Raw genomic sequence first — 24,675 nt, forward strand, 5'->3', positions numbered from 1 at the left:
GGTGCGAACACAAGAGAGAGAAACGCAAGTGGATTTTGTGATCAATGATATACGTTTTAATGTTTTTGCAGCTAACAGTGAAGCAGTAACAGGACAACAGTGAAACATCCCCTTGTCACATTTGGTGTCAATCAGCTGAACTTGGAGAGAGAAACGGGGCTGTTGGAGAGATCAGCTTTATTGTCCATCTTTCCCAGCAAGACCACCCCTCCCCGAAACTATGGTATTCCCTTTCAGATATCAGGAGATCTCAATGAAGACCAGTAGGTATTGTCAAGTCAAACCACGTCTCGTACATTCCACCGGACTGCTCGTCTCTCAGCGTTAGTGATAAAGGACAAACATTTAAACTAATCCCATCTGTGATCCATGTTTTCCTGCTGGCCGAGCAGAGGATGTGACCGTGATGTAGGCTTTGTGTTCAAATCAGTGAAAAAGAGCCTTTTCTCAGACTTTCACGCTCGGTACAAAGAACAATCCACTGCAGAAATCACTTAATAACATTGGCTCCAAAACAGTAGCCCTAATAGACCAGAATGCAATGCAACAGGTCGACATGTGACCATAACTAGAGGAGAGAAGAAAATAAATACTAGGATGGATCACCTGTGATGACATCGGACAGTGTTGGAGTATCTGAGGGTACAGGTTTCCTTTATGTTTCACTTTGGACACAAAGATATGTATGGACCATTTGTCACAAGCCAAACACTGTTGCAATACGCCGTTTTCTGTAAATTGTCCAAATCTAATCCGTTATCTGTGTATAGAACTTTTTGGAAGTACAGACTGCAGGTAACAATCATTTCCACCTCTGCCCTGGAAACCTTTTCGCCATCTCCCCAGAGAGAGAGAGGGCGCGCTTGTTGAGGCCGAAGCACCGAGAGTGTAGCTGAGCGTCCTTTTAAGGGGGCTAAGGCTGGACCTCCTCAGCTAGAGCCACTCACATCCCTGCTAGAGAGGGAGGCGTCTGAGAGCACTGAAGCAACAGCAAGGCAAAGCTCTTTTCCTTCATTCACGTAGACAAAGGAAACAGTGGGGGCACTGAACAAAGGCGTCACATGTTCAACAACGTTGCAGATATTAATGCCTGAATTAATTTTAAAGCTGGACAATATTTTCCATCGGTGAGAAAATCTCATTATTTCTCTACAGAAATACTCGTCTCACTTCATCCATGACCACACACCTATGACTTTTCATTCTGCACTATTTAAAAGGGGCAGTTCACCCAAATTATGAGAACATCTATTTCTAACTTACCTGTAATGGTATTTAGCCATGCAAACAGTTTATTCTGTTTTACCAAAGTTTAGAGATCGCCATCTCTGCCTCCACCCAAATACAACACACGTGTATGGGATTTCATTTGTAGTATTTTAAAGTGTCCCTACGACTACACTTCTCCTCAGCTCTATTGGGATTTGGAGTGATTCAAAACTATCTGCAAGGACAGATATCACTACAGCAGTGAGGCCCAAACTGTGGTTCTGAACCACACTGGGGGTCACACAATGATTCCCACGGAAGGAAGAACACACATCTGTACGACAGAAATATTTAACCTTTCAGAATACTGTATGGTTTTACCTCTACAGGCCTAACTCGGTAACTTGTAAACTTCTGGTAGAGTGATCTGATCGTTTCAAAGTGCTACATTTAGACAAGCACCTGTCTGAAGCATCAGACTGATAGATTCATTTTCATGGACGAGTTATAACAAAGATTTAAGAAAAACAAAAAAACAGATGCTATTGGTTGTGTTCAGGGTGATCTCTCCCATTGGTTCATTAGGATTAAAGACCAGCACCCTTTCAAGCAGGAGTTAAGCTCGAAGATGAAACAACTGATGGGTTTGAGACATGAACAGTCAGTGTGGTCAGGCTGACGGAAAAACATGGTCCAGTTACCAAATATGTGGGACTTTGCATTCATGGGATGTTTGACAGGAGGGAGTGGAAAGATGCACAGGTCAACAGGCCGGCGACACACGCGCACACACGCACACACACACACAAAGACAATATTGGTCCCTATCGTAGTGCCCCTAAGGGTAGAATAGTGTATTTAGCACTTAAGAGTACGGGTCCGTCTACAGACAGATAACTGCAAGCTGGTGTAAGGCTGGTAATCATCAGTGGAGCACTTGGGCACCCAGAGTTCTATCTGCGCACACGCACGCACGCACGCACGCACACACACACACACACACACACCTTAGCATGGAGGCGTAGAAGCCTCTGTACATGTAGCATCTTCCTCTGTTCACTCCTATCCAAGTCCCTGGTTTAAAGTAAAAGTGTGGAGCCTTTCTTCAGACTTCATGGCTCTCTCGTTAAGAAAAGCATATACAAAGGGCTACATAAACATACTCGTTTGCATATAAATTGTTGGCATTTTAATTATTGTCGGTACTAAGCTGGAAACAGATAAAAAAAAAAGATGAAATATATAGTGAAAACAAGAGCTGTGTAGCCGGTTGTGTGTGTAACGTTATACCCACTGGATGAACACATTCCACTGTTTGTAATCTCTCTCCAACAAGCAGTTCAGCACAGCGGTTCTCTCAGGGTCCACTTTCATTTCTTTGCAAAGGAAAAAAAACAAAAAAAAACAAGTGTACAATCTGCTGTATTATTTTACTGTACAAGTGTCAAAAATATCTGACATTTTCTTTCTCTGATCCACCAAGTGGTGACGTTGATGTGGGTTCAAAGTCTTTCACAGATGAGCTTGGGGTCCAGTCACTTTTGTGTAGAGAGCCCTGGAGGAACATGGTATGATCTGCGATGTGTCTCATGGCATTCAGAGCGACACTGGTTCAAATACAAAACAAAAATTAAAATCTCCTCCGATTCCAAAATTAAAAGAAAAGAAGGCGAGCGAGAGAAGAGAAGAGATCCTTTGTCATCCCGACAGGATGGTTGAGGGGGTTTTCCCACTCAGTCATGGTTCCTCTTTCTCTCAGAGAAACGATCCACTCTGTGGGGTGAAGCTGCATCCAGTCTGGAGCATCTTGGTGGTTTAGAAATGTCGATGAGGTTCGATAATGGTGTGTCTACCTTTTTTTTTTTTTTTTGCACAGCTAAATGTGTGTGTATGTCAGTGTGTACTGGCATCTGCAGCAACTGTAAAGCCAACTGAAATCGCCGGTGATGCTTGAATTTACTGTGCATTACTAATTGACTGTGTGCAACTGAAGCATCACATTAGGGCTTAGTCCGTGTCCTCACCAGACTACAGCCCACGTGTCTCTCTCTTTCCCTCATAAAAATCAGCCGAGGCAGGGCCGGGTGGGGCCCAGGCTCTGAGCCAATAGGAACGCTTGTACCACCTCCTGGGTCTGCTGGGGCGTGGTGTTGACGTCCTCCAGGGCGTCTGCCACGGCAAACTGCCGGTCCCTCAGCCGGTTCCAGTTGGACAGTACGTTGTGGTATTCAAACACCTTCTCATAGTTTCCCACTGAGTTGTAGAGTTTGATGAGGCCTCGGTAGTCGTACTCCAGCCCACTGTAGCCCTCTCCAAACAGCTTCTTACCTGTGAGGACACAAACAAACAAACATCACACCACGTTTCATCATTCTAGAGCGATTCATTAAACGTGCATGGTCGACTCTTCCGATAATCGATTAGTTTAAATTATATTGAGGCTTAAAGTTAAGCATGATTTGAGGCCACTTTAGATGTAATGAACAAACTATTAAAACCTACACAGCCCCCGGTTAGTGCACAGTGAACAAACAGATGGCTGACATACGCAATAGACACACAGAGACTATGAGGTAGCAGGCTTATTTTAACCGGCTCTCAGAGCTTCTGCAGTTTGGTTGAATTCTGCGTCATCTTGTCCTGCTGTAGTTCCAGTAGTAGAGGAGAAACGCTGACCCCTATTTGTTTGGAGCATGTATTACACATTGCACTTTATGTCTATTTTTCAGTTCATAGGATCTTATAGGACGTGTTACCAGCCTGCTTATTCAGCAGCTCAGGTATCATTGGTACAGTAAAGAGAGGAAGTAAGAGCTAAAGAACAGCCAGCAAGTGTCTAACCGATAGCGATGGAGCGCAGGTAGAGCCTCTCTGCGTCCTCATACTGATTCATGTCGTAGTTGTAGAGGGAGGCCAGGTGACCCACAGACAGAGCCACCTCGTAGTCCTCGTGACCCAGAAGCTGCTCCTTGATCTGGATGGCTTTGATGTGCATCTCCTCAGCCTCCTGGTTACACAAACACACAGAGATAGAGATATGGAGCTCACATCAAGGTGAAAATGCAAAGTTAAATCACTTCCTCATGCTGTGATCAGCTGGTACTACTGTGCTATGATTGGCCAGCTACACCAGGCAGACCTGGTACCTAGATGCCTTGACTGTCTCAAAAACAGTTCCAGAGAAATTTGCATTGGACACAAATTATGTCAATATCTTCTAGACTGCTGAAGCCTCATCACTTACACTGAAAGAGTATTAGGAGGGGTTCTGTTAATGGCCAGTATGAACCGGCGAAAGGATCACAGCAATGGACATACAGGCACAAGACATTTTAAGACTAGAAATCTATTAACCACAGGTCAGTTATTAGTATTCAAAGACGAATCAGATGCTGGTATTGAAAAGATGCAGCTTTCTATATTATAGATTGCTGTCAGATTCCTGAAAGCACTTCCTAAATAAAGAGTTCAGAGTAAACTCACTGCTTGTATCAATTCTTGAAAATGGACACAAGAAAATTGAGAGGCATGGAGAATGGTTAACGGGTGAATGGTAATGGAATCACACCGTGAGACCAGTGAAGAGTCACACGTCTGCTCTTTAGCCTGATAGTTTTGTGTACACCCAGCGAGCGTTCATTCACAAACAGCTAGAGGACTTATGTGTTCCCCGGTTTCCTCATATCGTTTTACAACATCAGATTGTTTGATCGTTTTTTTAAACTGTATGTGCGACTTCTTTGTTTTTAAGAGCTTTGAAAACGGTTTCAGCTGTGTGGCATGTTGTTGTAGTGTGGTCAGGTTTTACATTATATATTACATTACAATTACGTGCATCATATGCCAAGAATAGACTGTCAAGAAGCTCGGAGCTATTTGCAACTGATTCCTTTTGTGTTACCTCAAAAAGTAACTAAACCCCAGAGTTTTGGATGAAGTGCCTCTACCTTGGAAACAAATGAAAAAAATTGCCTCCAGAACATGCAGAAAGTATCAACATTAGCAAGATTAGGAGAGGTGGGGTGGCCAGTTGCATCTATCGTCTGCTCATTTTGCAGACAATCACAGCACAAGCCTTTCCTCTCTTTTCTGGAGCCATCAGCACAATCTAAACCTGGTGAACCAGTGTTAATGACTGAGTATCTGGTGATAGTAATGTTCTTTCAACAGTGACAATAGTGTGGATGGAGCACCAAGTTGTTTGATTTTACTAATGTAGCGTGCTCTAACTCTTGCTAGTTAGCTGGTGCTGTATAAATCACCTGGCTCCAAATCAGTCCACAGCAAAATTAAAATGCAACAGCTGGGTTTCAACCACTAGAGGGCAGTTTCTATGCATATTTATAACACAGTAGAACGAGAATACTTTGCACTAAAATGTCAAGATTTGGACCTGAATCCGTCAACAACACTACTACATACACAAATACATTGGTTTTCAGCTGAAGAACGTGGTGTAGGGGGTTAGGGGTTGAGTTACTCTTTCATGCCTCATCATTTTGGTGAAAAATCATGCGAGAATTGGTTAGGACACACAAACACACACACCAACACAACACACAACACCATAATGTCCATCCACCTTGAACTTCCTCATGGACTGGTAGAGTCGTCCTAGGTTGCCGTAGTGTTTGGCAGTCTGGACGTTGAACTCTCCGAAGGCCTTCTTTGCCAGCTGCAGTGAGGAGAGGTGAAGATCATGAGCCTCTTGAAGAAGGCGCTCCTCTGTCTCCTTATTGTGACAGTCGATGGCGATTTCCTCCAGAATAAGAGCTGAGGGAAATACAGCAAGCACATATTAGACTTCTCCCCAGGGCTGAACAGTGGAGCCACAGCGAGACACACACACACACACACACACACGCACGCACACACACGCACCATGAATTACATGTATACAACCACAGTGACACAAAATCATATTTTTCCCCATTTGTTTTAAGGAGATGAAATCATAAAATAGGACACAGACATTCAAATGTTAATTTTAAAACATCAATAGAGGCTTATAATGTGAAAAAAGACATTTAGTAAAGCCATACATTAAACAAAGTACACTGAGCTGTTGTTGCCTGTTGGGCTTATGAAATGAGCATATATTGTTATGCTAAGTGTAGTACCTGAGGGTTTCTGAACATTAATTGTTTTAATTAATTTCCAATAGTAAATACACATACATTTGCATAAAAGAAGAATATTTGTCCACTCCCATGTTAATAAGAATATTAAATCCTTGACAAATCTTCATTTAAGGTACATTTTGAACAGATGAATTGCAACTAATGTGTGCTGAACTATGGACAATCATGCGATTAATGAAATATTTAAATCGATGGACAGCCCTCATGAACTTTCCTGAGGGACATTCCATTATCCTCGTTTTAAGACAGATGCCTGCCTGACATTCCCCCCTGTACCCTCCACACAGTGGGCAGAAGCCCAGAACCTCCAGGAAACTCGCCTCACCTTTGACTCTCTTGGAGGAGGCCAGCAGCAGATGGTCCTCAGGCAGAATATGAGTTATGATGTCTATGGCACGTTCCGCATGGAATCTGAGGGACAAACAGCAGCTGATCCAAACATTTCATGAAACTCAAGACTTGACTGGGAACTGTATTCTACTCAGGATAAACACTTCCAAGAAAGTCAAGTGTTTCCCATGAGGCAAGCTGTTTTGAAGCTCACATCAGGGTTAGAGAGTGTGTCAGTGAATCAGTTCAAACATACAAAGAAACACGATTCCCATCATCCATGTCTAAAATAAAGATATTGCTTTTGAATGTATGAAATGGCCCACGTCCAGAGCATGCAGCCACATAACATAACTCCTAGTACAGTGAGTAGCAGAACAGAAGGGCACAGTGTGAGTCATGGTCTTGTGCTACATCTACAAGGGAGCTCATGTCTTATGGAATTAGCTGGCTGCTCTACAAACAGTTCAGTTAGTGAGATTCATTGTACTCACAGAGCGTTGTCAAATTTCCCAGAGCTATACTGGTGCACATATGAGGAGTAGGCCAGGTCTTCATGGGCGGTGGCAACGTGGATGTTCTTCCCCCCGAACACAGACTGTCGGATGTCCAACGCTGTCTGCAGATTGTACAGAAAGAAAGAACTTTGAATTTGACATAAAAATAAAAGCATTCAAGATTAATGACTCGACTAAAGAAATAGAAGTTGACTAAGAGGGGCCAGCCTTACGACTTACCTGGTAAATAGCAACTGATTGGCATATGTTGTCTACATTTAATAAGTAAAATCCATAATCTAGCAGCGTATCGGAGTACTTCGGATGCTTGTGTCCAAAATGTTCTCTGCGAGACACAAAACAGTAAATCAGAACTCACGATCAGAAAGAGAAGAAGAATAATGTAGAGTCTTTATGAGACACAGCGGGTTACCTCGCAAGAAACACGGCGTGTTTGATCAGCTGCTCTGCTTTCCTGAACTCTCTCTTGACCACGCAGGCCTGCAGCGGAAAGACGACACATTTCTTTACAACACTGCTGTCCTGCAGACACATCCTGCAAAGACACTGTTCCCCAATAACAACTCCATATTAGCATGTAATATAGAAGAACATATTAACCTTGGAGGCTTGCCGGAGCACATCAACCACTACTTTGACAGGCAGCCCCGGACTGATTTCCTTCATAGCCTCTATACACCACCGGTATGCCTGGAAAATGCAGGTAAAAGATATCTGGAGTGGAACAACTCTGCGATGCTGTAAACCACTCACACACACGATCATTCATATTAGAAGCACTTGCCCTTCTAGTGTACAATGGTCAGACATGTTTACCTCGTCGTAGTGGCTTTTGGCGAAGAGCAAGGCACAAAGCTCGCCGTACAGCGCCGCCTTGTTGGCCAGGTGGCCGTGTTTGGCTAGCTTGTCCATGTAAGACTGAGCGAGCTTGAAGGTCTCCTCCCCCAGGTGGTACTTACAGTTGCCATTGCGGACATGAAGCAGCCTGTACACACAGCGGAGGGAAGTAGGGATGTCACGATAGGGAATTTTCATGTCACGATTATTGTCAGAGGAATTATCATGGCTTCATGTTTTTCACAACTTTTAATCTGAATAATTCTAACAGACCTATAGCTAATGAACTAAAATATTTAGGAAATCAATTTCAGCAACTTGACTTGAAAAACTTGAAAACTTGAAAAAAAGAGAAACAATGTGGGGTCATTTCTGCACTTCGAACAATATTATCATGCTTTGTATTTCAGTCTGTACAGTTAACAAAAGCTGTCAGACGAAGAAGAAATGTGAATGAATGACTTTTGTTTGACTGGTTTTACTTTGACCCAAATCGGCTTCATTTCTCTGTAGAGCATTAGTAGCGGAGTAAAAAGTACAATATTTACCATGCGCAGATGTTTGAGTCGCAATGTCAACACACACACACACACACACACACACACACACACACACACACACACACACACACACACACACACACACACACACACACACACACACACACACACACTTTGTGCTCGTGGATATTTACATTGACTTGCGCTCATGCAGACGCCCATTACTGAATGAGTGCAATAATGACATGGGACGGATACCATATTAAAACACAAACGCCCTAGGGAAGCCATTCTGTCAACTGTAGCAATTAAAACCTGAGCAGCAACAGCAGCTACAGTGGTGGAGGTTGCACCACTAATTAGGACAAACATGGAGGAGAGATTGCTGAAGTGAAGAAACCTGCTATTTACGGATTTTTGGTGAAGCTTAATTAACAGAAACTGACCTCCCTAGTCTGGGGCTGGAGAATTCTTGGTAGATTTAACCACACACTAAATGTCCAGAGCGTTTGACACTGACCTGACGCAGCATTCCACAGCCCGGTAGCAGTGGAGGACCTCACTGTGGAGCGTGCACAGCTGCAGGCACGACAGAAACACTTTCTCTGCATCTCCATACCAGCCCGCATCCGACAGGAAGCCGCCTACAATCAAGAGGCATCAGGTTAGTCCCACCGTCTCCCAATCAGTGGGGAGATTCAGTATCGCCCGTGATTAAAACATATGCTCTATATTAAATGTATTATCCAAATGCTCTATTCAAAATAAATCTTACAGTGCACACTATGTGGAGTAGCAACACATCCTAAGGTAGCTTATCTCACAGCTACTTGTGGAAGAGACAGAAAGTCGTTTGTAGAACTCGATCACCAAACACACATCAAATGGATCAGTCAGACGAGAAGACAGCGCTAACACGTGTCCTACTGCCTCCTCTTCTGAAGACAACGCTCTCATTTTTCAAACGCAGTGAGGGCCATGGGTTGCTATCCAGCCAAGGTACTGCTCAACAATCATCCAACCAAGAGGTTATAGAATATGAGGACATATTCCATAACATCAAAGATCAGACATCCTCTCTAGAACCTGTGCTGAGAGCATGGTTAACCTGGAGAAGCTTGAGTCGATAAACCCACAGGGCTAGTGCATATTTTTAATATCATCAGCAATTATATGTGGAGGCACCGTTTTAAATGTAATGTCAAGTCTGTTTTACTTCATAGTGCGTCGTCTGCATAAATGTGGAACATTTTAATATATTTTAAGTAATCAAAGTTCCTGTAGACTGCTGGAAATGATTCAGCTCATGTGTGATCCCTGGTGGATTTTTCACCAGAGCTAAGCTGACGATAACACCAGCGTGAGGAATGAAGGGCTTCCAGAGATGCACTTCTGATATTATTTTTATTTTATTTCTTTCTAAAAACTATACACAAACATTTTTATAACTTTTCTCTTCTGAAAAACTTAAATTAAATTTTATGTTCATAATAAAACATTGACAATTAATGTATTTTTATTTTCTCCAAAAGCGCACACAGTCACATGACCTTCTCCGTTTTACTTTCCCAGAAGAAAAGCGGTGCAACATATTTATTCAACAACACAAGTAAACTCTGGTGGTATGTGCAAACAAAGTGTTTGGCTTCCCTCCGTGCTACCACATGCTGTGTGTGTGTGTGTGTGTGTGTGTGTGTGTGTGTGTGTGTGTGTGTGTGTGAGAGAGAGAGAGAGAGAGAGAGAGAGAGCAACAAGATATACAACACTGATCGACTGGTCACCGCTCACAGCTGACGGCCGATCGATCAGTGGATATCTAATGACCACCACAGTCAGAGACAGTCTGTGACTGACCCCCCCCATTTACCCAGCACAAAGCCAAATTGGATGGCCTTCTCTTTGACGTGGGCGTCAGACTCTGCGATGTAGGAGCAGCGGCGGCTGAAGGAGTTTGCCAGAACTGAGGCCACTTTCACACCGTGGTCCATCAGCGCCTGGAAGCAGTGGTGCAGGAGGTGTCTGCAGGGGAGAAGACCAAAGAACGGACCGGGTCAGAGGAAGGCACAACCATGTGGTAGCGATTAATAGTTGGTTTGTTACATTTAAGCCTTCACCTATAAAAGAACGAATCATTAGTCTGAACAGACATCAGGCTAATCAGTGAATAACAATGCTGATGACTACTGCCATTGTGTTCTCATTCAGCCCATCACTGCACAGATAACACTGTAAAACAGCATCAATAATGTACCTTAACCTGAAGGGTCATTTTATTGTTACATGTTACCACGCTCTTATACCAGTGTTCACAAACCCTGATGGAACTAACCCAACAGGTCCCAGCAGAATTCCTAAAGCTAATATATGATCATTCAAATAGTTGCGATAAATTATCTGTTGATGGATTGATAAATTGTTGCAGCTCCGCAATATACAGAAATATAAGAGTTACTTCACTAGAGAAGTAGGAGCTATGTATTTATTAGTATTTAGTTGTTTTACTTACAATAAGTACTATTGTTTGGCAGATTATTCAAGATGTTTGCTCTATTTAGTTTGATTTTTGCTTCATTTAGATACATCTTTCTTTTGCTAGTTATTTGTATTGTATAAACTTTTTCTTGTTTTGTGTTATTATTTTCTTGCTTTGCTTCGTTTATGAATTGGGTAACACTGTGGGCACCTGCAGTCAGGACCAGTACCAGAATGCAACGAGGTGGGCCGAAGTTTGTTTTTTAAACCGGAGCAAGAGAAAAAAATCATCATGTACACTGACCTCTGGCCAGCGTACACCACATACCCATGATGCATCAGTGGCCCTTTGATTTAGATTTTTCTGATAAATGACTACTACAGGAAACATTTGGTAACGGTGGTTTTGGTACGGTCCGTACACGAGGGAAGCGATATCAAACCGGAGCCTCCGTTTAGTGAACACAGCTTTCAGCACAAACTGCTGTTAACTATCTGTGTGAGGGACCAGTCTCCAAAAGTAGGACGACTGATGGGTGAAAGTGAATGGTGCTTGGTCCCCTTACGTCCTTACGTCCTTACCTTTTGTCTGAAGCCCGCAGTACTTTAGCAAACACCTCCAGCTCACAGAACTCCCCCCCCAGCTGGCAGAGCCGGCCCTGCTGGTACAGCTGAGACACAGAGATGAGGGAAAACTTACTGTAGAAAGACCTAAAACATAATATTCCAGAAAGTACTGTATGATTTCACAAATGTATTTCTGTAAAGCAGCATGGGATCATGGGAGGTGTCCTCACCACCACACCGCTATGGCATTGATTCTCTCCTTATTTACTGAGTAACGTGTGCTTTCCGTTGAATATAGTGACTTACAGTTCAGTGTATTGTGTACTAAACTACTGCACAGTAACATTATTGATCATTATTGGGCTAAAGGTTGGGCTCAGTTGGTTAGCCTCCAGTCACCCGCTGATGTGCTCTTCTCCTGCTGGCTTTGCGGTGGACTTCTGATGAAGACGGACAGCTGGCACACAATCTCCTGGACAAACTTTGAGTATCCACATTTTTCCATAAGAGTTCTATAGTTATAAAGTGTTTCGCTGACCAGCATTTCATTTCCACACAATGTGTAGCATGACCCCACTGATTTCGCAGTTGTTTCCATTGGGTGTACTCAGAGACCTGGCGACTGTACTATGTTGTACTGTACTATGAGATCATCAGGCAGTTCTTGGAGGAGGTCACAGCCTTAGACGCAAGATTCAAGACCAAAGAGGCAGATGCAGTGTGGACCAGACGAGAGGAGGAGCTGCGAGTAGGGCCTCATGAGGCGTTCATGGTCATTAGTAATCTTTCACTCCTCTTCCATTGGAGATCAATGGATACGACTCCATAATCTATTGAATACAGAATAAAGGTGAAGTGACCCAGGCCCAGCAGATGGAACAGAGACACCGGGTGACTGTGATGACGAGTCATCTAATGAAGAAGCTGCAGTAGCAACACTGGTGCAAATATATGCACACATCCTGTTTCATCCAACTTCATTTTCAGGAGTCTTATTCTTCCTTTTGTGAAGAAGAGCTGCTGAGTGAGATGAGCCTCTGTGATGGAACGGTCTGAAGTACGCAGCAGTGGAACACCGACTGGAAGTGTCGTTTCACATTGAAACGATGATCTTCTACACATCTTCCCTTGTACTATTAATTGTTTTGTTGGGGCTGCAGTTATCTGGTAATCTCAAGGTTTAATGAACATTTATTAACAATATATTGTATATTATAGTAATATAATTCATTTAGACTGTGAAACCTGATCTGTATTTTTACTGTTTACTACATGTAATTTGTGGAGCTTTTATTCACAGTAACTTGACCGTATCTGAAGAAACTTTGAGCATGGAGACGTGATGCTGTCCTCCAGCTGTCTGAGTGCTACAATCGCTGATTCAATCCAGTGTTGGAAAAGATCATTTGGTTTTGCTGTTGCTACCTAAATCTAATGTTAATGAATAGTACCATCACAGTACAGGACCAATGGGATCAGTTAGAGAGAGAGTTTGATGTCACCTGGATGGCAACAAGTTCTCCAAAACCTGTCCCAGGAATAAATGATGTATTCTGGTGTCTGGTTAGGGAGGTTTGTCTATCTATGTCCAGAATACACCATAAATGAGCTTAATAGGAAAGTATAAGCAGGTATAGTTATATCTTCCATGTCTGAAGACCAAATTTTATGATCTCAGTATTTCTATTTCTAGTCCTGATTATGGCTCGAAGGCAGCACTGTTTGGACATTTTCTTTCAATGTGGCATTTAATGAAATGTAGAGAACAAATATGAATGTTTTCAAAGTTACAGTATATTGCTGTTGTTATGGCAAATTGACATCTAACTGCTCTAATAAACTCTGATGTGTTGTAACAACTATGTCTGAGAAAGGCTCCTTCTAATAACGTGTGTCAAAGCAGATCAGGAAGAGAAAGCTCACTAAACGCTGTTAGTTTACATGACAACGTTGGCACAGTTCACGTAACGATCAGTCACACGGTCATTGGTGTGATCAGCTAACAGTTACACGATCGATGTCGTCCATGATGTCCATGGCTTCACTGTCAACAACCGTCCATTGACGTTATACAGATATACTAACTCGCTATGTTGTGTTTTAGGAGAATGGAAGCTAACTGTTAGTTAGCCAGACCTACAAAAACCTGTTTCTCGTCTTCGAGAGCTAGCTTAACGTTCTGGTAATGTAGCTAGCGTTAGCAGTTAGCGGCTGATGACACAAACTCCTACAGTGTGGTGGCTGTCAGATACACCCGAGCCTCTCGACCGCTGAGTCTTACCTTATAATAGACATCAAACTGTATATTTTCTGGGAGCGAGCGGATGTCCCTTCTCGATCGGCTGTAGTTGTCCACCACAGCCGAGATAGCGGTGTTGTACAGTGTTTCTGGGATCCATTCGAGCTCCACCGCAGCCATGTTGTTTTCCCTCTCCAAAAAAACCCTCCCCGACTCTCCCTGCACGCGCTACCTCACTGTGATGAAAGCACTTCCTCCGCGCGTCCTCATACAACACTCGCTTCAGAGTGAGGCTACGTAGAAGTGTCCTATCGCCAATTTACCGATACGATTCTAAACCCGCTGCTCCATCTCCATCTTTCTCCTTCATCTCCTGTTAGTCGTCGACCCGACACCGTCCCGACGCACACACTTCACGAGCGCTGACGCAGTGACGTAATCGTGCAATCGCTGCTAAACAGCCGCTCATAGTCCCAGTGATCACGTCTATAAACAAAGGAGGAGAAGGGCATCCATACCAATAATCACATCACAGGCTTTCCTTTGTAGTTCAGTCTTAATTTCAGTCGATGTATGTTGTACTGCCCAGTTCTTTGCTTTCCTAAAATTGGGAGTTAGATGACATATCAAAATAGTTAGAATCCCTCCGTGATTTATCTGATGGAGATGCAATCATACTCAAAATCAAGCTGAAAGTTAGTCAGTAATGACAAAAAAGAGTGTCACAGTCCAAAAACTCACACTTTAGGAGATTCAAGTGATTAAAGACAAAGCAGGGTGGTGTTGAGACTTTATACTGTATAATAAATGATGTGGGGAGTGATGAAACACATGGTAGTTCCAGGTAGTGAAAGAATGGTTGGATGGGAATCATCTAGTTTGTATCAGTGATGGCAGAAACACAAGAATAGTAAATACAGGCAAGGGATCTGTTTTAGATGTGATGCTTGTGACTGACACCGAAGCACCAACTTGACTGGCACGTGCATCAAGATTGGATAGTGACCATTATCCAGTATAGAGTAAATAAATACAGCAACAGTATTAATGGGACAGTGATAAGAAGAGACATATCATTTGTACAGGGCCGTACCACAAAGGATAATGTAAACACTTCCAACTGACAAAATAACATTATATGCTCGTAATTATGGATTAGAAAAGGTGTAAATATGAAAAATATAGATTAAAATCATTAAGACAGTGCATAAAGTTGCAGCAGAATTAGGTTAAAAAGTGTGACACTACTTTCCTTTCTCCACTTCTATGGATGTTTATGCATTTTGAGAATAATGGACAGTTACAAGCAACTTAATAGGTCACAAAAACTCACAGGGACTTGATGTGGACTTGAGTGTCACATTTTATGTTTATCAAGTTTATAATGCATCTACTTTGACATGTACTTCTTTAGATTGTGTTTATTTTTCTAATTATTTTATTTGAATCTCCCCCTCCCTCTTTATTTTACTTAATATTGTATTCTTCATTGATTAATTTTACTACCATGTGTTGCATTGGTATAGTTGTTGTTCCTGGTTTTGATGTCTGTGTGTGGATGTGCATGTGGATGTATGTGAGGATTTGTAAGTTCTGTAAAATGATAATAAACAAAGTAAAAGAAAGTGTAACGGGTGTGACAATGAGAAGGAAGATTCAAACACAACGTTAAAGTTGTAGTATTCAAACAAAACGGCTGAAATGTAAAGTGATGTCCTCAGCATGAGACCACTGTGGGATATTATGTGTGACAGTCAAAGCAAAAGCAGCAGAAGAAATGTCACTTTACTTCAGAAAGCGGTTTATTTAAATAGGGTCATTTCCAGAGAAGTATTTTTCACATTTACACTGTACACATGCACGTTAGGCTGTTAGCACAGCCGTCTGAATCAGGGCGTGAGTAAATGAGTACACTAAGATTTATGACAACAAAACATATATAAAAGTCATACAGGGTCCCGAGCAAAGTAACAGACTGTATTTGCAGAGAGGATGTGTCAAATATAAACATTATCACTCATTTCATATTTTTCAACCAATCCACAATGCTACTAATTCCTGTTAATTGCACTTAGCTCAATGGAAATGCATTATCGTGTAACAAGGCTTTACAAAGACATTATTTTCTTGCAGGTAATATTTCTCATCTGATTCATACACAGTCGGTCCATCAGAGGCAAACTGTCCTCAGATCAGTGAGGATTCCCTTCCACCTAATAAAGTTTAAATGATGTGACCTCACATATCCTACATTTGCTGTGTTTTCATTTTAGACTCCGATCATGTCATCCGCTGCTAGCTGCATCATTTTCACAACGCATAAAAACAACAGTCTTCTCAAAGATCATTCAGTTCACCATAACAGTGCAAAAAGAAATCTCCTAGAAAGTCCATGCACTGTGTGTTTACTCACAAACGAGCCCTGTGCTTACATCAGTAACCATACAGCCGACGCTGCAGCAAGGAGGGACAGTGGCTTGTATAAGGAGAATGAAAAGGAAATCTGAGTCAGCCTCAACAAAACAAAGAACACGTATTGCATCCCGTCTGTAGGGGCCGACATGCTGGAGATGGAGCCGTATCGGTACTCTAACAGACGGTCAAACAACCTGACAGAGCCACCTGGACGCAGCAAACGCAGAGGGAGAAACCATCATTACAGAGACAGACGTAGCAACTCCTGCAAACGCTTCAGCACAGACGCTGATGGAAACAGACACGCCCCTAACCTGATGTAGGACGAGGTGGAGTGAAGACACCAAAACAACTCAACTGTAACGCTTCATGACAATCTCCAACATTGTAATATGATTAAGAGAGTGACTCCAGATGCATTGTGCAATTAAAACTTAAAAACATCTTCCATTCTGTCATATGCATACTATCAAAGAATAAAAGTGCTACCAACACCTATTACATGTATTTGTACATCAATACACACAATGTAGTAGCTTACGGGTCTGTGACTGTAGCAGCACCTTCAGTTTATATTCAAGACAAATCTCCAGTGATTAAATAAAATGATAAAAATAAAAATACATACATATGTTTAAACCCAGGGTGTGCACACAATGGTATATATATATATATATGTTGTGGAGCTCATCTTAATTCTCACATTTTATCATCGAACAAAAAGAGAATGTACAAAAATATATATTTCTTTTACATGAACATTACCAATTACTTCATACTCAACTGTACAATTCATAATAATTGCACCGGCATCATTAGTCATACCTATTTCTTACAACGGTTACCAGTAGGAGGAACCATTAAGACACCTATAATCAGCAAACAAACTAGATCTGCTGTGTGAGAATGAGCTCTCCTTAAGTTTTCATATGTTTGTTGTCCCGGTGCTGAGCAAGAAGACACGTCTCTCCACAGCCTTTACAGCAAGGCTGGTTTGCACTGTGAGAATGTGCGGGACACTTGCAGACATCAGGAACAGAAATGCCACTGGAGACACGGTGGACTGTGGAAGGCAGCAGGTTGATGTGTGTGTGTGTGTGTGTGTTTCAGCACACACACACCGTGGTCTTGTTATGCTGCTGGAGAATGGGTGAGACGTTACTGGACTCCTTCTGTTTCTTCTCTGCGTTGTGCTGGACCAGCGGCAGCCTGTCAGCAGTCCTGCGTCGGGCCTTCTTAGCTGTCCGGCCCGGTGATGATCGCTCAGTAGTTCTTTTAATGTCGGGCGTCCTCTCGCCAACTGTCCTGTCAGTGGGATCGGACTGACTGGGCAACTCAGCGCCACTGTTTGGACACAGTGGAGTCAGAGTGAACATGTCAGACAGATTCATGTGGTACAAGCTGTTGCTTCCCGATAGTCCGTCCCGTCGCTCCAAGGCAGGGAGGAGCTCACACATGGCCGAGGGAGAGTCTTCCTCTAGAGAACGCTGCAAAAAATATATATATAAATAGTTAAGCCCTAGCCCTTAAATAACACACTCAAAATGAATCAGGAATGAATGATAATGAGGCCAGTGAACGTCCTCTACTACTCTTTCCTATGACTGACTTTAAATTAGACTAAAATACACCATTTACTCAGGCGGTCTCCATGTTTTGGAAATGTTTACTGCTTAGATGGTGACTGTTTACAGGTAATCTTAATTGAAAACACTAGTTATTTCCATATAGCCATGTAAAAAAAGAACATGAATCTTGCAGAAACGTTGAAATAGTAATAAACACAATGAATATGGATCAATATTCACATATGACTGAGTAGCTCCATGCTATACAGGCACATAAATGGAGGTTGCCAGGCCCCACAGTGGTGTAGGAGGTGTCCACAGATTTAACTCAGCAAGCTGAAGAGAATAACAGAAGGCTTGTTGGAGTAGGTGCAAGTCAGCCTAACTTGAATAAGGCACTTGGTTCTCACAAGTTAACTAGTTCAAAAGGCTGGTCAAATAAGGCTTCCAAATACTGAAGTTGCATTATTTATCAAATGACACCTATGGGAGAGGTAACTGCCTAAGGTGTTGTCTGCAGACAGGTGCGTGCATCTGTGTGTTCTTCACATATCTCGAGAAGCGTCCATCTGATGGACCGCACTCTTGGTGGATGTTCTGCTGGGGTCAGTTCTCTTGGGCTGCTGGATACAGCCTGCTAAAGCTGGATTCTCAATAATGTTACAACCGAACCTCTCAAGCTCACGATAACAGCCCACACAGGAACATGTAAATGGTTTCTTTCTTGCATGAAAACACATTAGAACTTGTGTAAAAGTGATCTATTAACAGCTTTTCTTAGCAGTACTCCATACTTTCTTTGTGAAGTGAAACGATTATTTAATAATAGTAAAACTATTAATACTGCACTATGCACAGTAAAAGTTTTGCTTCAAGTGCAGAGTGAAAGAGGGGCATTACTTCTGTTCACGGTGGAGCTTTACATTCATAATGCTGGATAGTTAAATGAATAATGATTCATCACATCTTAATGTCATGTGTGAGTAACATCTCTGACCTCTGAAGTAGAAGTACACAGTAAGTAGTATACAGTTGAGTTGCACATTTTTAAAGTGCTTTTTGGGGTACATTGACAATTATTTTCATATACAGTTTACACACCATAATAGATCTATAGCTGTTTGGGGCCCTTTTAGTGGGGGCCACAGGCAGTCCCCTACCTTGCTTACGATAGAGCCAGGCCCTGGTGTTTTTTTCATGAACCAGAGATTTCTCCACCGATGTTTCTGGCAGTGATTAGCCAGGACTTGGGTGTGTTTTGGAGCATAATTGGAGTTATTGATTTGGGGACCCCCAGGAAAACCCGTCTAGCTCTCCTTTTCACCCTTTCTATAACTGGGAATGTTGGTATTAGCAGTGGTCGAGGAAGTGCTCAAAGAGAGGCATTGTCAGCACAATCTAACTGTAAAGCAAGAAATCTGTCTATCTATGGGCATGTTTATGTATGTCGGTCATTCTTTGCATATCTTGAGAACCTTTAATCCAATCTACTTCACACTCGGTGGGGGTATTGCTGGGGACCCCATGGGGACGAATTTGGTGAAGCAGTGAACAACGCTCTGTGTAGCTGTGTATTATCGCGTGAGGCACCGTGGCGCCAGCAATCACTGATGGAGCACAAGCTACGAGCGCTCACAAACTTTGATGCTCAACCACTGTTCGTCGCATTATTCTCCAGAACAAAATATTCCGTGAGGAAGCCAGAAATCAACAGGTGTTTCCGGCAAAATGCCATAAACCCACCTCCTTAATGCCGGGGAGGTATTTTAACTAACTGTAAACTGATATCTCATATTCATGGAAATATTTGATCGCCTTTATACAAGCTCTGTAAAGAAAGTCAAGTATTCATTGTATTGCAATGAAACAAAGATTGATTATCCTGTAAACAAGTTGAATTGGCTGGCAAAATATTTGTAACATGATATTTAAAACCTTCCGTTTCTAAAGCATTTAAAAAGCCAGTGTCAGTATGGCAAGCAAAAACCACGCATTACAAGCGGCGCCTCATTGACTGCAGTTGCTGCTGGACGATGGATATACCAACGTTACGACCAAACTCTTCTTCACATCCGGAACCAGGATCCACACAGTCCTGGTCTGAAGTGGAACACGTTCCAAACGGCCACACAAACCCACAAAGCTGTATGCATAATGCCAGGAGCCAGGCAATACATTAGCAGACACTGCACTAGTGTTTATTATTAGGGCAACGCTTCTGTTATGAACCTTTGTCAGGCATTGACTATGTGGGAATTCAACACTTTCTCAACTTATTATTGAAAATTGACTGAATATTGAAAATGGAACCGTCTTCAAATTAAGAGTCCTAATTTTCTTATTATCCAAAATAATGTCTCAATATCCCACATTGTGGTTTCATCATTTTGGGAATTCTTGGGTGTAATACGTCCCCCTGCCCTCACCTGAAGGAGAGGAGTGTCAGCGCGTGATAGGGAGGTGGGAGGACACTGGGACACCTTGGCTAAGTCCAGCAGCACCTCCTCATGGTGCAGCACGTCCTGGGAGGTCCCGGGCTCCTGCAAGGCGATGACGATGGCGCTGGTGTTGTCAGCGCGCAACATCCGCTGGCGCCACCGCAGCAGAGCGTGGCTGACCAGCTGCCGGGCACTCGATACCCCGCATGGTGCCTGCAGCATGGAAGGCTGTTATTGGTCTGATATGAGCTGGACATTACATAGACTATTACTCTGTTAGTTTACTTGTCTAGCCCTTTAATCTACTACAGACCACAATCCAGGCAGCTAGGAAAGGAAGGCATCCATCTATAATGATCCAAAATGATAACAGCTAAAGAGTAACTGCTCTTTGCTGGTGTAGCTCTCCACTCACCATGGCCTCATCATTGTTCTGACACATGGAGATAGCCTCTTGAGGCGGCACCATGTTCCACAGACCATCACTGCCCAGGATGATGTAGCGGTGTTTTCTGGGGTCGAGGGTCACCACACTAGTATCTGGCTCTGGAGAAACCACAAACTCCCCGCTGTAGAAGTCATAGCTCCACAGATCACCTGTTGCAGAGAGGAGAAACATAGCTGCCCAATGGGTTTTTTGATCACTGGGGTCCAAAAACTCTGGAATGATGTACACTCCTTTGTCAAAACTCTCTGAATTCTCTTACATCCCTGATGATAGCTAATAGCTCGTTATAAGACAAGGCATAACAACATTATTCCAGTCATTCATTCGTGCTGCCTTGGGAACAGGTTATTTGCTGTGATAACCGTGATAGTAACTTTTCTTACCAAGAGCTCGAGCTACTGCCAAGAAAGGTATCTGGTCAATGACAGTGCTCCGACGCACTGGGCCGTTGTGACTCAGCCTCGGCCTCTTCCAGACAACCCGGTTCACTCCAGATTTTTTGATAACACTGTTGGCAGATAAATAGAGAAGAGAATGGGTAAGATAAGCCACTGATTGAGTATCCAGGAATTTCAGAAAGTCTGTCTTAGACATTATGGGTGGGTTGCAACAACAAGGACTACACTATGCTGCCAGCGGGGTAGAATGAGCTGCATTTGAATAATACAGGAAACTGGAGGGGCAAGTAGAAAAATACAGAATAAAACTAGCAGTGCTGAAAGTAGTATCTTCCTAAATCTGACAAGAAAATCGCTGCATTGTAACTGATGTCACAAATAAATATGTCCATTTCCACCATCGGGTTGTCCTATGACAGTACTAAGAAATAAAAGCTTTCCCTCAATGCCATGGCTTATTATTGCATATAATATGTATTCAGCAAGAAGATAAACATCTGGCGGGCCGATAACCGTTAATGCATTTTTTCTCCTCCAAAAAGTACAGTTAGGCTTCACCATGTGGATAAAGGATCTGTCCTGTAACCATTTCCAACTTGAAATAAAGAGAAGGGACATGCAGACATGTTGGTGCTGCACATTACGCCTTTCGGTTTTACCAATTTCAGTACCTGCAAATCTTCAACAACAAATGGTCACTTATGTGGAAGAGGATTTGCCTTACATGTTGAGGTGAAGAAGGATTAATTAATATCCATGCATACCAAATATGATCGACGTTAGGTTCCACGGCCCTACTGCCCAGGCCTCATGTTTTGTCGTAATATGATTTTAATGCAGCACTTCTCTCCACCAGCTTATTCATGTACTGCACACTTGGCATTCCCGATAACACCTTGTCTTGTTGTCTAAATCTTGTTATATGTTATGCAGTAAAGCAGCATTATAGTTCAGCAGTTACAGCACAACTATAAATCCCCTTTAAAGCTGTGGAGTTTACCATGTCATGTAAGGATACAAGTCTGGTTGTTGTCATCCAGGCGCCTATCACTAGGACAACATCTTATCAGTAAACATTGTCCTTGAAGCAGATAACATTTTGATATGCTATTGCGCAAAAGAGGTTACAATGGTCACAATTGCTTTTTAGTTGTAAATGGGGTCTGGTGGGGGCCTTGGGAATGAATAAGCTGTTACTAAACTAGCATTTGTCTCAATCCAAAAAAAAACAACAACTTACATTTACCCTGAATTTCCAACATCTGCTGCAGTGTGTGCTTTATCAACTTACAACTTAAATTTACTCTCACAGAAAATGATGAACAGTTTGAATTAACAGGAACCCTTATGGCAGCTAACTCAGAACAGGAATCTCCAACTGAAAAGTTTGTTTTGTTCTGAGCAATGATGTGCTGGCCTGGCTGCAAAAACCCTCCTTCTAATGTTAATACTATGTAAAGACAAGGTGAGTTGTTGGTGACGCCTTACCTCCCTCCCAGACCTTCAATACGCTCCCTCTCTCTGGGTAGCTCAGGTTTGTGGTCTTGTGTGACTTCCACAGCTCTGATGTACGGGTCTGAAGGGTCATCCTGGACCCCTAGAACCACCGCCGAGTCCCCGACGTGGGCCACATACATGCGGTTTCCGCGGATGAACACTACGCTGGCTGTGGTGCCCGATGTGCTCGGAAGGCCTGTGAGTGTCTTTGGCCATTCAGCTGAGAAGATGAAAGAGAGAACATGTGTATTTACTGAGCTATAACGCTTCCTGCTTACAAACAGAAGTAAACTGAACCACACATAACAGCACAGCAAAATGATGGGCAGAAAATAAATGCTCCTAATTTATCTCTTGCTAATCTCTATACATCTTCAAGGTATTTAGTCTGATGACAACGCTGTGAACTTAAGGTTCGTTTATTGGACCATCCTCTCCTGGAGCAAGTCTTTCCAACGTAATCCTAGTCAGACATGTGCTTTACAGACACTGTGTGTTGACACCATTGTGTGACCAGCTGTAAAACAGCTGACATGCCCAGGCACATCCAGGCAGACAGCCGCTGTCTGTACGACACAGCACACTCTGGCTACGTCATGATTGAATAGGTTTTCTAATGGGTAATAACAACATATGGAAGTGTAATCGAATAAACAATATCACACATCTGACTCGGAGCAAACAATACAATATTGGCCGACTTGTGGTGTGGTAGGTTAACTGGTCTCCTGTGTCCGCTGTGGCAGGCTTTGTTTGGAGCCAGTGGCTAGCAGTACACTGCTAACCTCGTTAGCTCTGCTGCCTTTGGTTGCTAAATCCATTCCTCATAAAGCATTTTATATTTAAAAGCAACACACATAAACAAAGACTAAAGACAGTTGATTTGGGACGGCTTTTTAAAAATGCACATAACCACACGTTCAAAGGAGAAGGACTTCATTGAGCCCAGAGAATCTTCTGGTAAATTCGGCTTTTATTTATGGGCCAGCAGTGCGCCCATGTAACGTTAACAGTTAAAACTTTTAGGATGTAACGCTAGGCCACAGACTGACTTACAGTCTGGTAGAGAGGTTAGGTGTGATGTTCTTTCTACTCAAACCGAGAGAGAGGCACATAAAACAGCCCACATTGACAGCTGATAAAGTTGTATGTCATGACATTGCAGTTGATAGTTGTAACGTTAAACTTACGTAGCTTTTTCCACATAGCGTGATGGCAGGCTACAAATCCTTTGCGTATAGCAGAGCAGACCTCCATGTCACAGTCTGACCAGAACCCCCGCTGCTTCTTCATGAACTCCCATAAATATTCTCGCGCAAACTGCGCAGCCTCTCGACCCCCGTGCCCGTCGAACACCGCGAAGAATGCTACGGAACGGCGGGAAGGACTCGCTGGGCTCGGCTGAGCTCGCGACGGGCTCTGAGCTCCCGGTAAAGTCGCTTCCACTATTATACCTTGGTTTTCCGTTCGCACGGGTTCACATGGTGCATCTGAAACCTGCAGCGACACAACGGGCTCACCAGTCCGCTCTGGATGCGTGTCCGCAGCCAAAGAACTGAACGTACAGTCTCCCCCACTGGTCTCTTCTGGCTCACCCGACGTCGGCTCGTCTTCTCCCGGCTCGGGCTCTACTATGACTTCGGTCACATCTTCCATGTATTTCCTGCCTCCTTGGTCGGTAAAAACACTCACCCGCATCAATAATGCGTTTTCCATAGCTCCGGAAATTAGTCGCTCTCCAATTTGTCGGTACGGTTAGCATATAAAATACCTGGAGCGTTGAGTTTATAGCAGCGCAGCGTCCTGCCTTTGTTTATGTTCCAGCGTAGTAGGCATGCTCAAACGCGTTGACGTCAGAATCGGTCTTCTTCTAGCACGTTGACGTGGTGGCGCCAATGCAGCTGTTGCCCTCTACAGGTTGGCCCACCAACTCAAGCAGCGGTTGTGCAAACGTGTAAATGTTCAGCAGAAATATACGTGTAAAAACAAAAGGTCAAGTTGCAACCATGGTTGAAAACAGCAGTCCACACTAAAACATTCGAAATAAAAGAGTAACATTGCCCCTTATTGTATTGGAGACTTTACGTACCCACTGAAA

At 43.0% G+C, this 24,675-nt stretch overlaps 2 protein-coding genes across 3 annotated transcripts; both read right to left on the reverse strand.

Moving 5' to 3' along the window:
• Positions 1–33: 33 nt before the first annotated feature.
• Positions 34–14,217, reverse strand: appbp2 (amyloid beta precursor protein (cytoplasmic tail) binding protein 2). 2 transcript variants are annotated; one of them, XM_068712307.1, is made up of 13 exons: positions 13,856–14,217; positions 11,590–11,678; positions 10,403–10,554; positions 9,056–9,179; positions 8,015–8,183; positions 7,799–7,888; positions 7,611–7,678; positions 7,418–7,523; positions 7,175–7,299; positions 6,676–6,761; positions 5,792–5,982; positions 4,051–4,216; positions 34–3,537 (listed from the first exon to the last, which is right to left on the reverse strand). In XM_068712307.1, the coding sequence occupies exons 1-13, from the start codon at positions 13,991–13,993 to the stop codon at positions 3,275–3,277; spliced, it is 1,767 nt and encodes a 588-aa protein (XP_068568408.1). In that variant the 5' UTR covers positions 13,994–14,217; the 3' UTR covers positions 34–3,274. The 2 variants fall into 2 exon arrangements, with proteins under 2 accessions (XP_068568408.1, XP_068568400.1); XM_068712299.1 differs by having other exon boundaries at positions 6,676–6,779.
• Positions 14,218–15,603: 1,386 nt separating this feature from the next.
• LOC137873862 (protein phosphatase 1D-like) lies at positions 15,604–24,403 on the reverse strand. Its single transcript, XM_068712322.1, has 6 exons — positions 23,768–24,403; positions 22,569–22,797; positions 21,066–21,190; positions 20,650–20,831; positions 20,223–20,447; positions 15,604–17,715 (listed from the first exon to the last, which is right to left on the reverse strand). The coding sequence occupies exons 1-6, from the start codon at positions 24,291–24,293 to the stop codon at positions 17,335–17,337; spliced, it is 1,668 nt and encodes a 555-aa protein (XP_068568423.1). The 5' UTR covers positions 24,294–24,403; the 3' UTR covers positions 15,604–17,334.
• Positions 24,404–24,675: the final 272 nt, after the last annotated feature.

The sequence above is a fragment of the Cebidichthys violaceus genome, unplaced genomic scaffold (genome assembly GCF_023349555.1).
Source record: "Cebidichthys violaceus isolate CVI_PGR_0920_01 unplaced genomic scaffold, fCebVio1.0.p SCAF_1, whole genome shotgun sequence".
NCBI lineage: Eukaryota > Metazoa > Chordata > Actinopteri > Perciformes > Stichaeidae > Cebidichthys > Cebidichthys violaceus.

Excerpts from the sequence above, each read along its gene's own strand:
- appbp2 (XM_068712299.1), bottom strand. The coding sequence starts at position 13,993 with ATGGCTGCGGTGGAGCTCGAATGGATCCCAGAAACACTGTACAACACC. Across the intron at positions 7,300-7,417 it reads AATCAGTTGCTATTTACCAG|ACAGCGTTGGACATCCGACA; the intron begins GTAAGTCGTAAG and ends TACAATCTGCAG. Across the intron at positions 5,983-6,675 it reads CTCCTCCAAGAGAGTCAAAG|CTCTTATTCTGGAGGAAATC; the intron begins GTGAGGCGAGTT and ends TATTTCCCTCAG.
- LOC137873862 (XM_068712322.1), bottom strand. The coding sequence starts at position 24,293 with ATGGAAAACGCATTATTGATGCGGGTGAGTGTTTTTACCGACCAAGGA. Across the intron at positions 22,798-23,767 it reads CGCTATGTGGAAAAAGCTAC|CTGAATGGCCAAAGACACTC; the intron begins GTAAGTTTAACG and ends TCATCTTCTCAG. Across the intron at positions 20,448-20,649 it reads AGAACAATGATGAGGCCATG|GCACCATGCGGGGTATCGAG; the intron begins GTGAGTGGAGAG and ends TCCATGCTGCAG.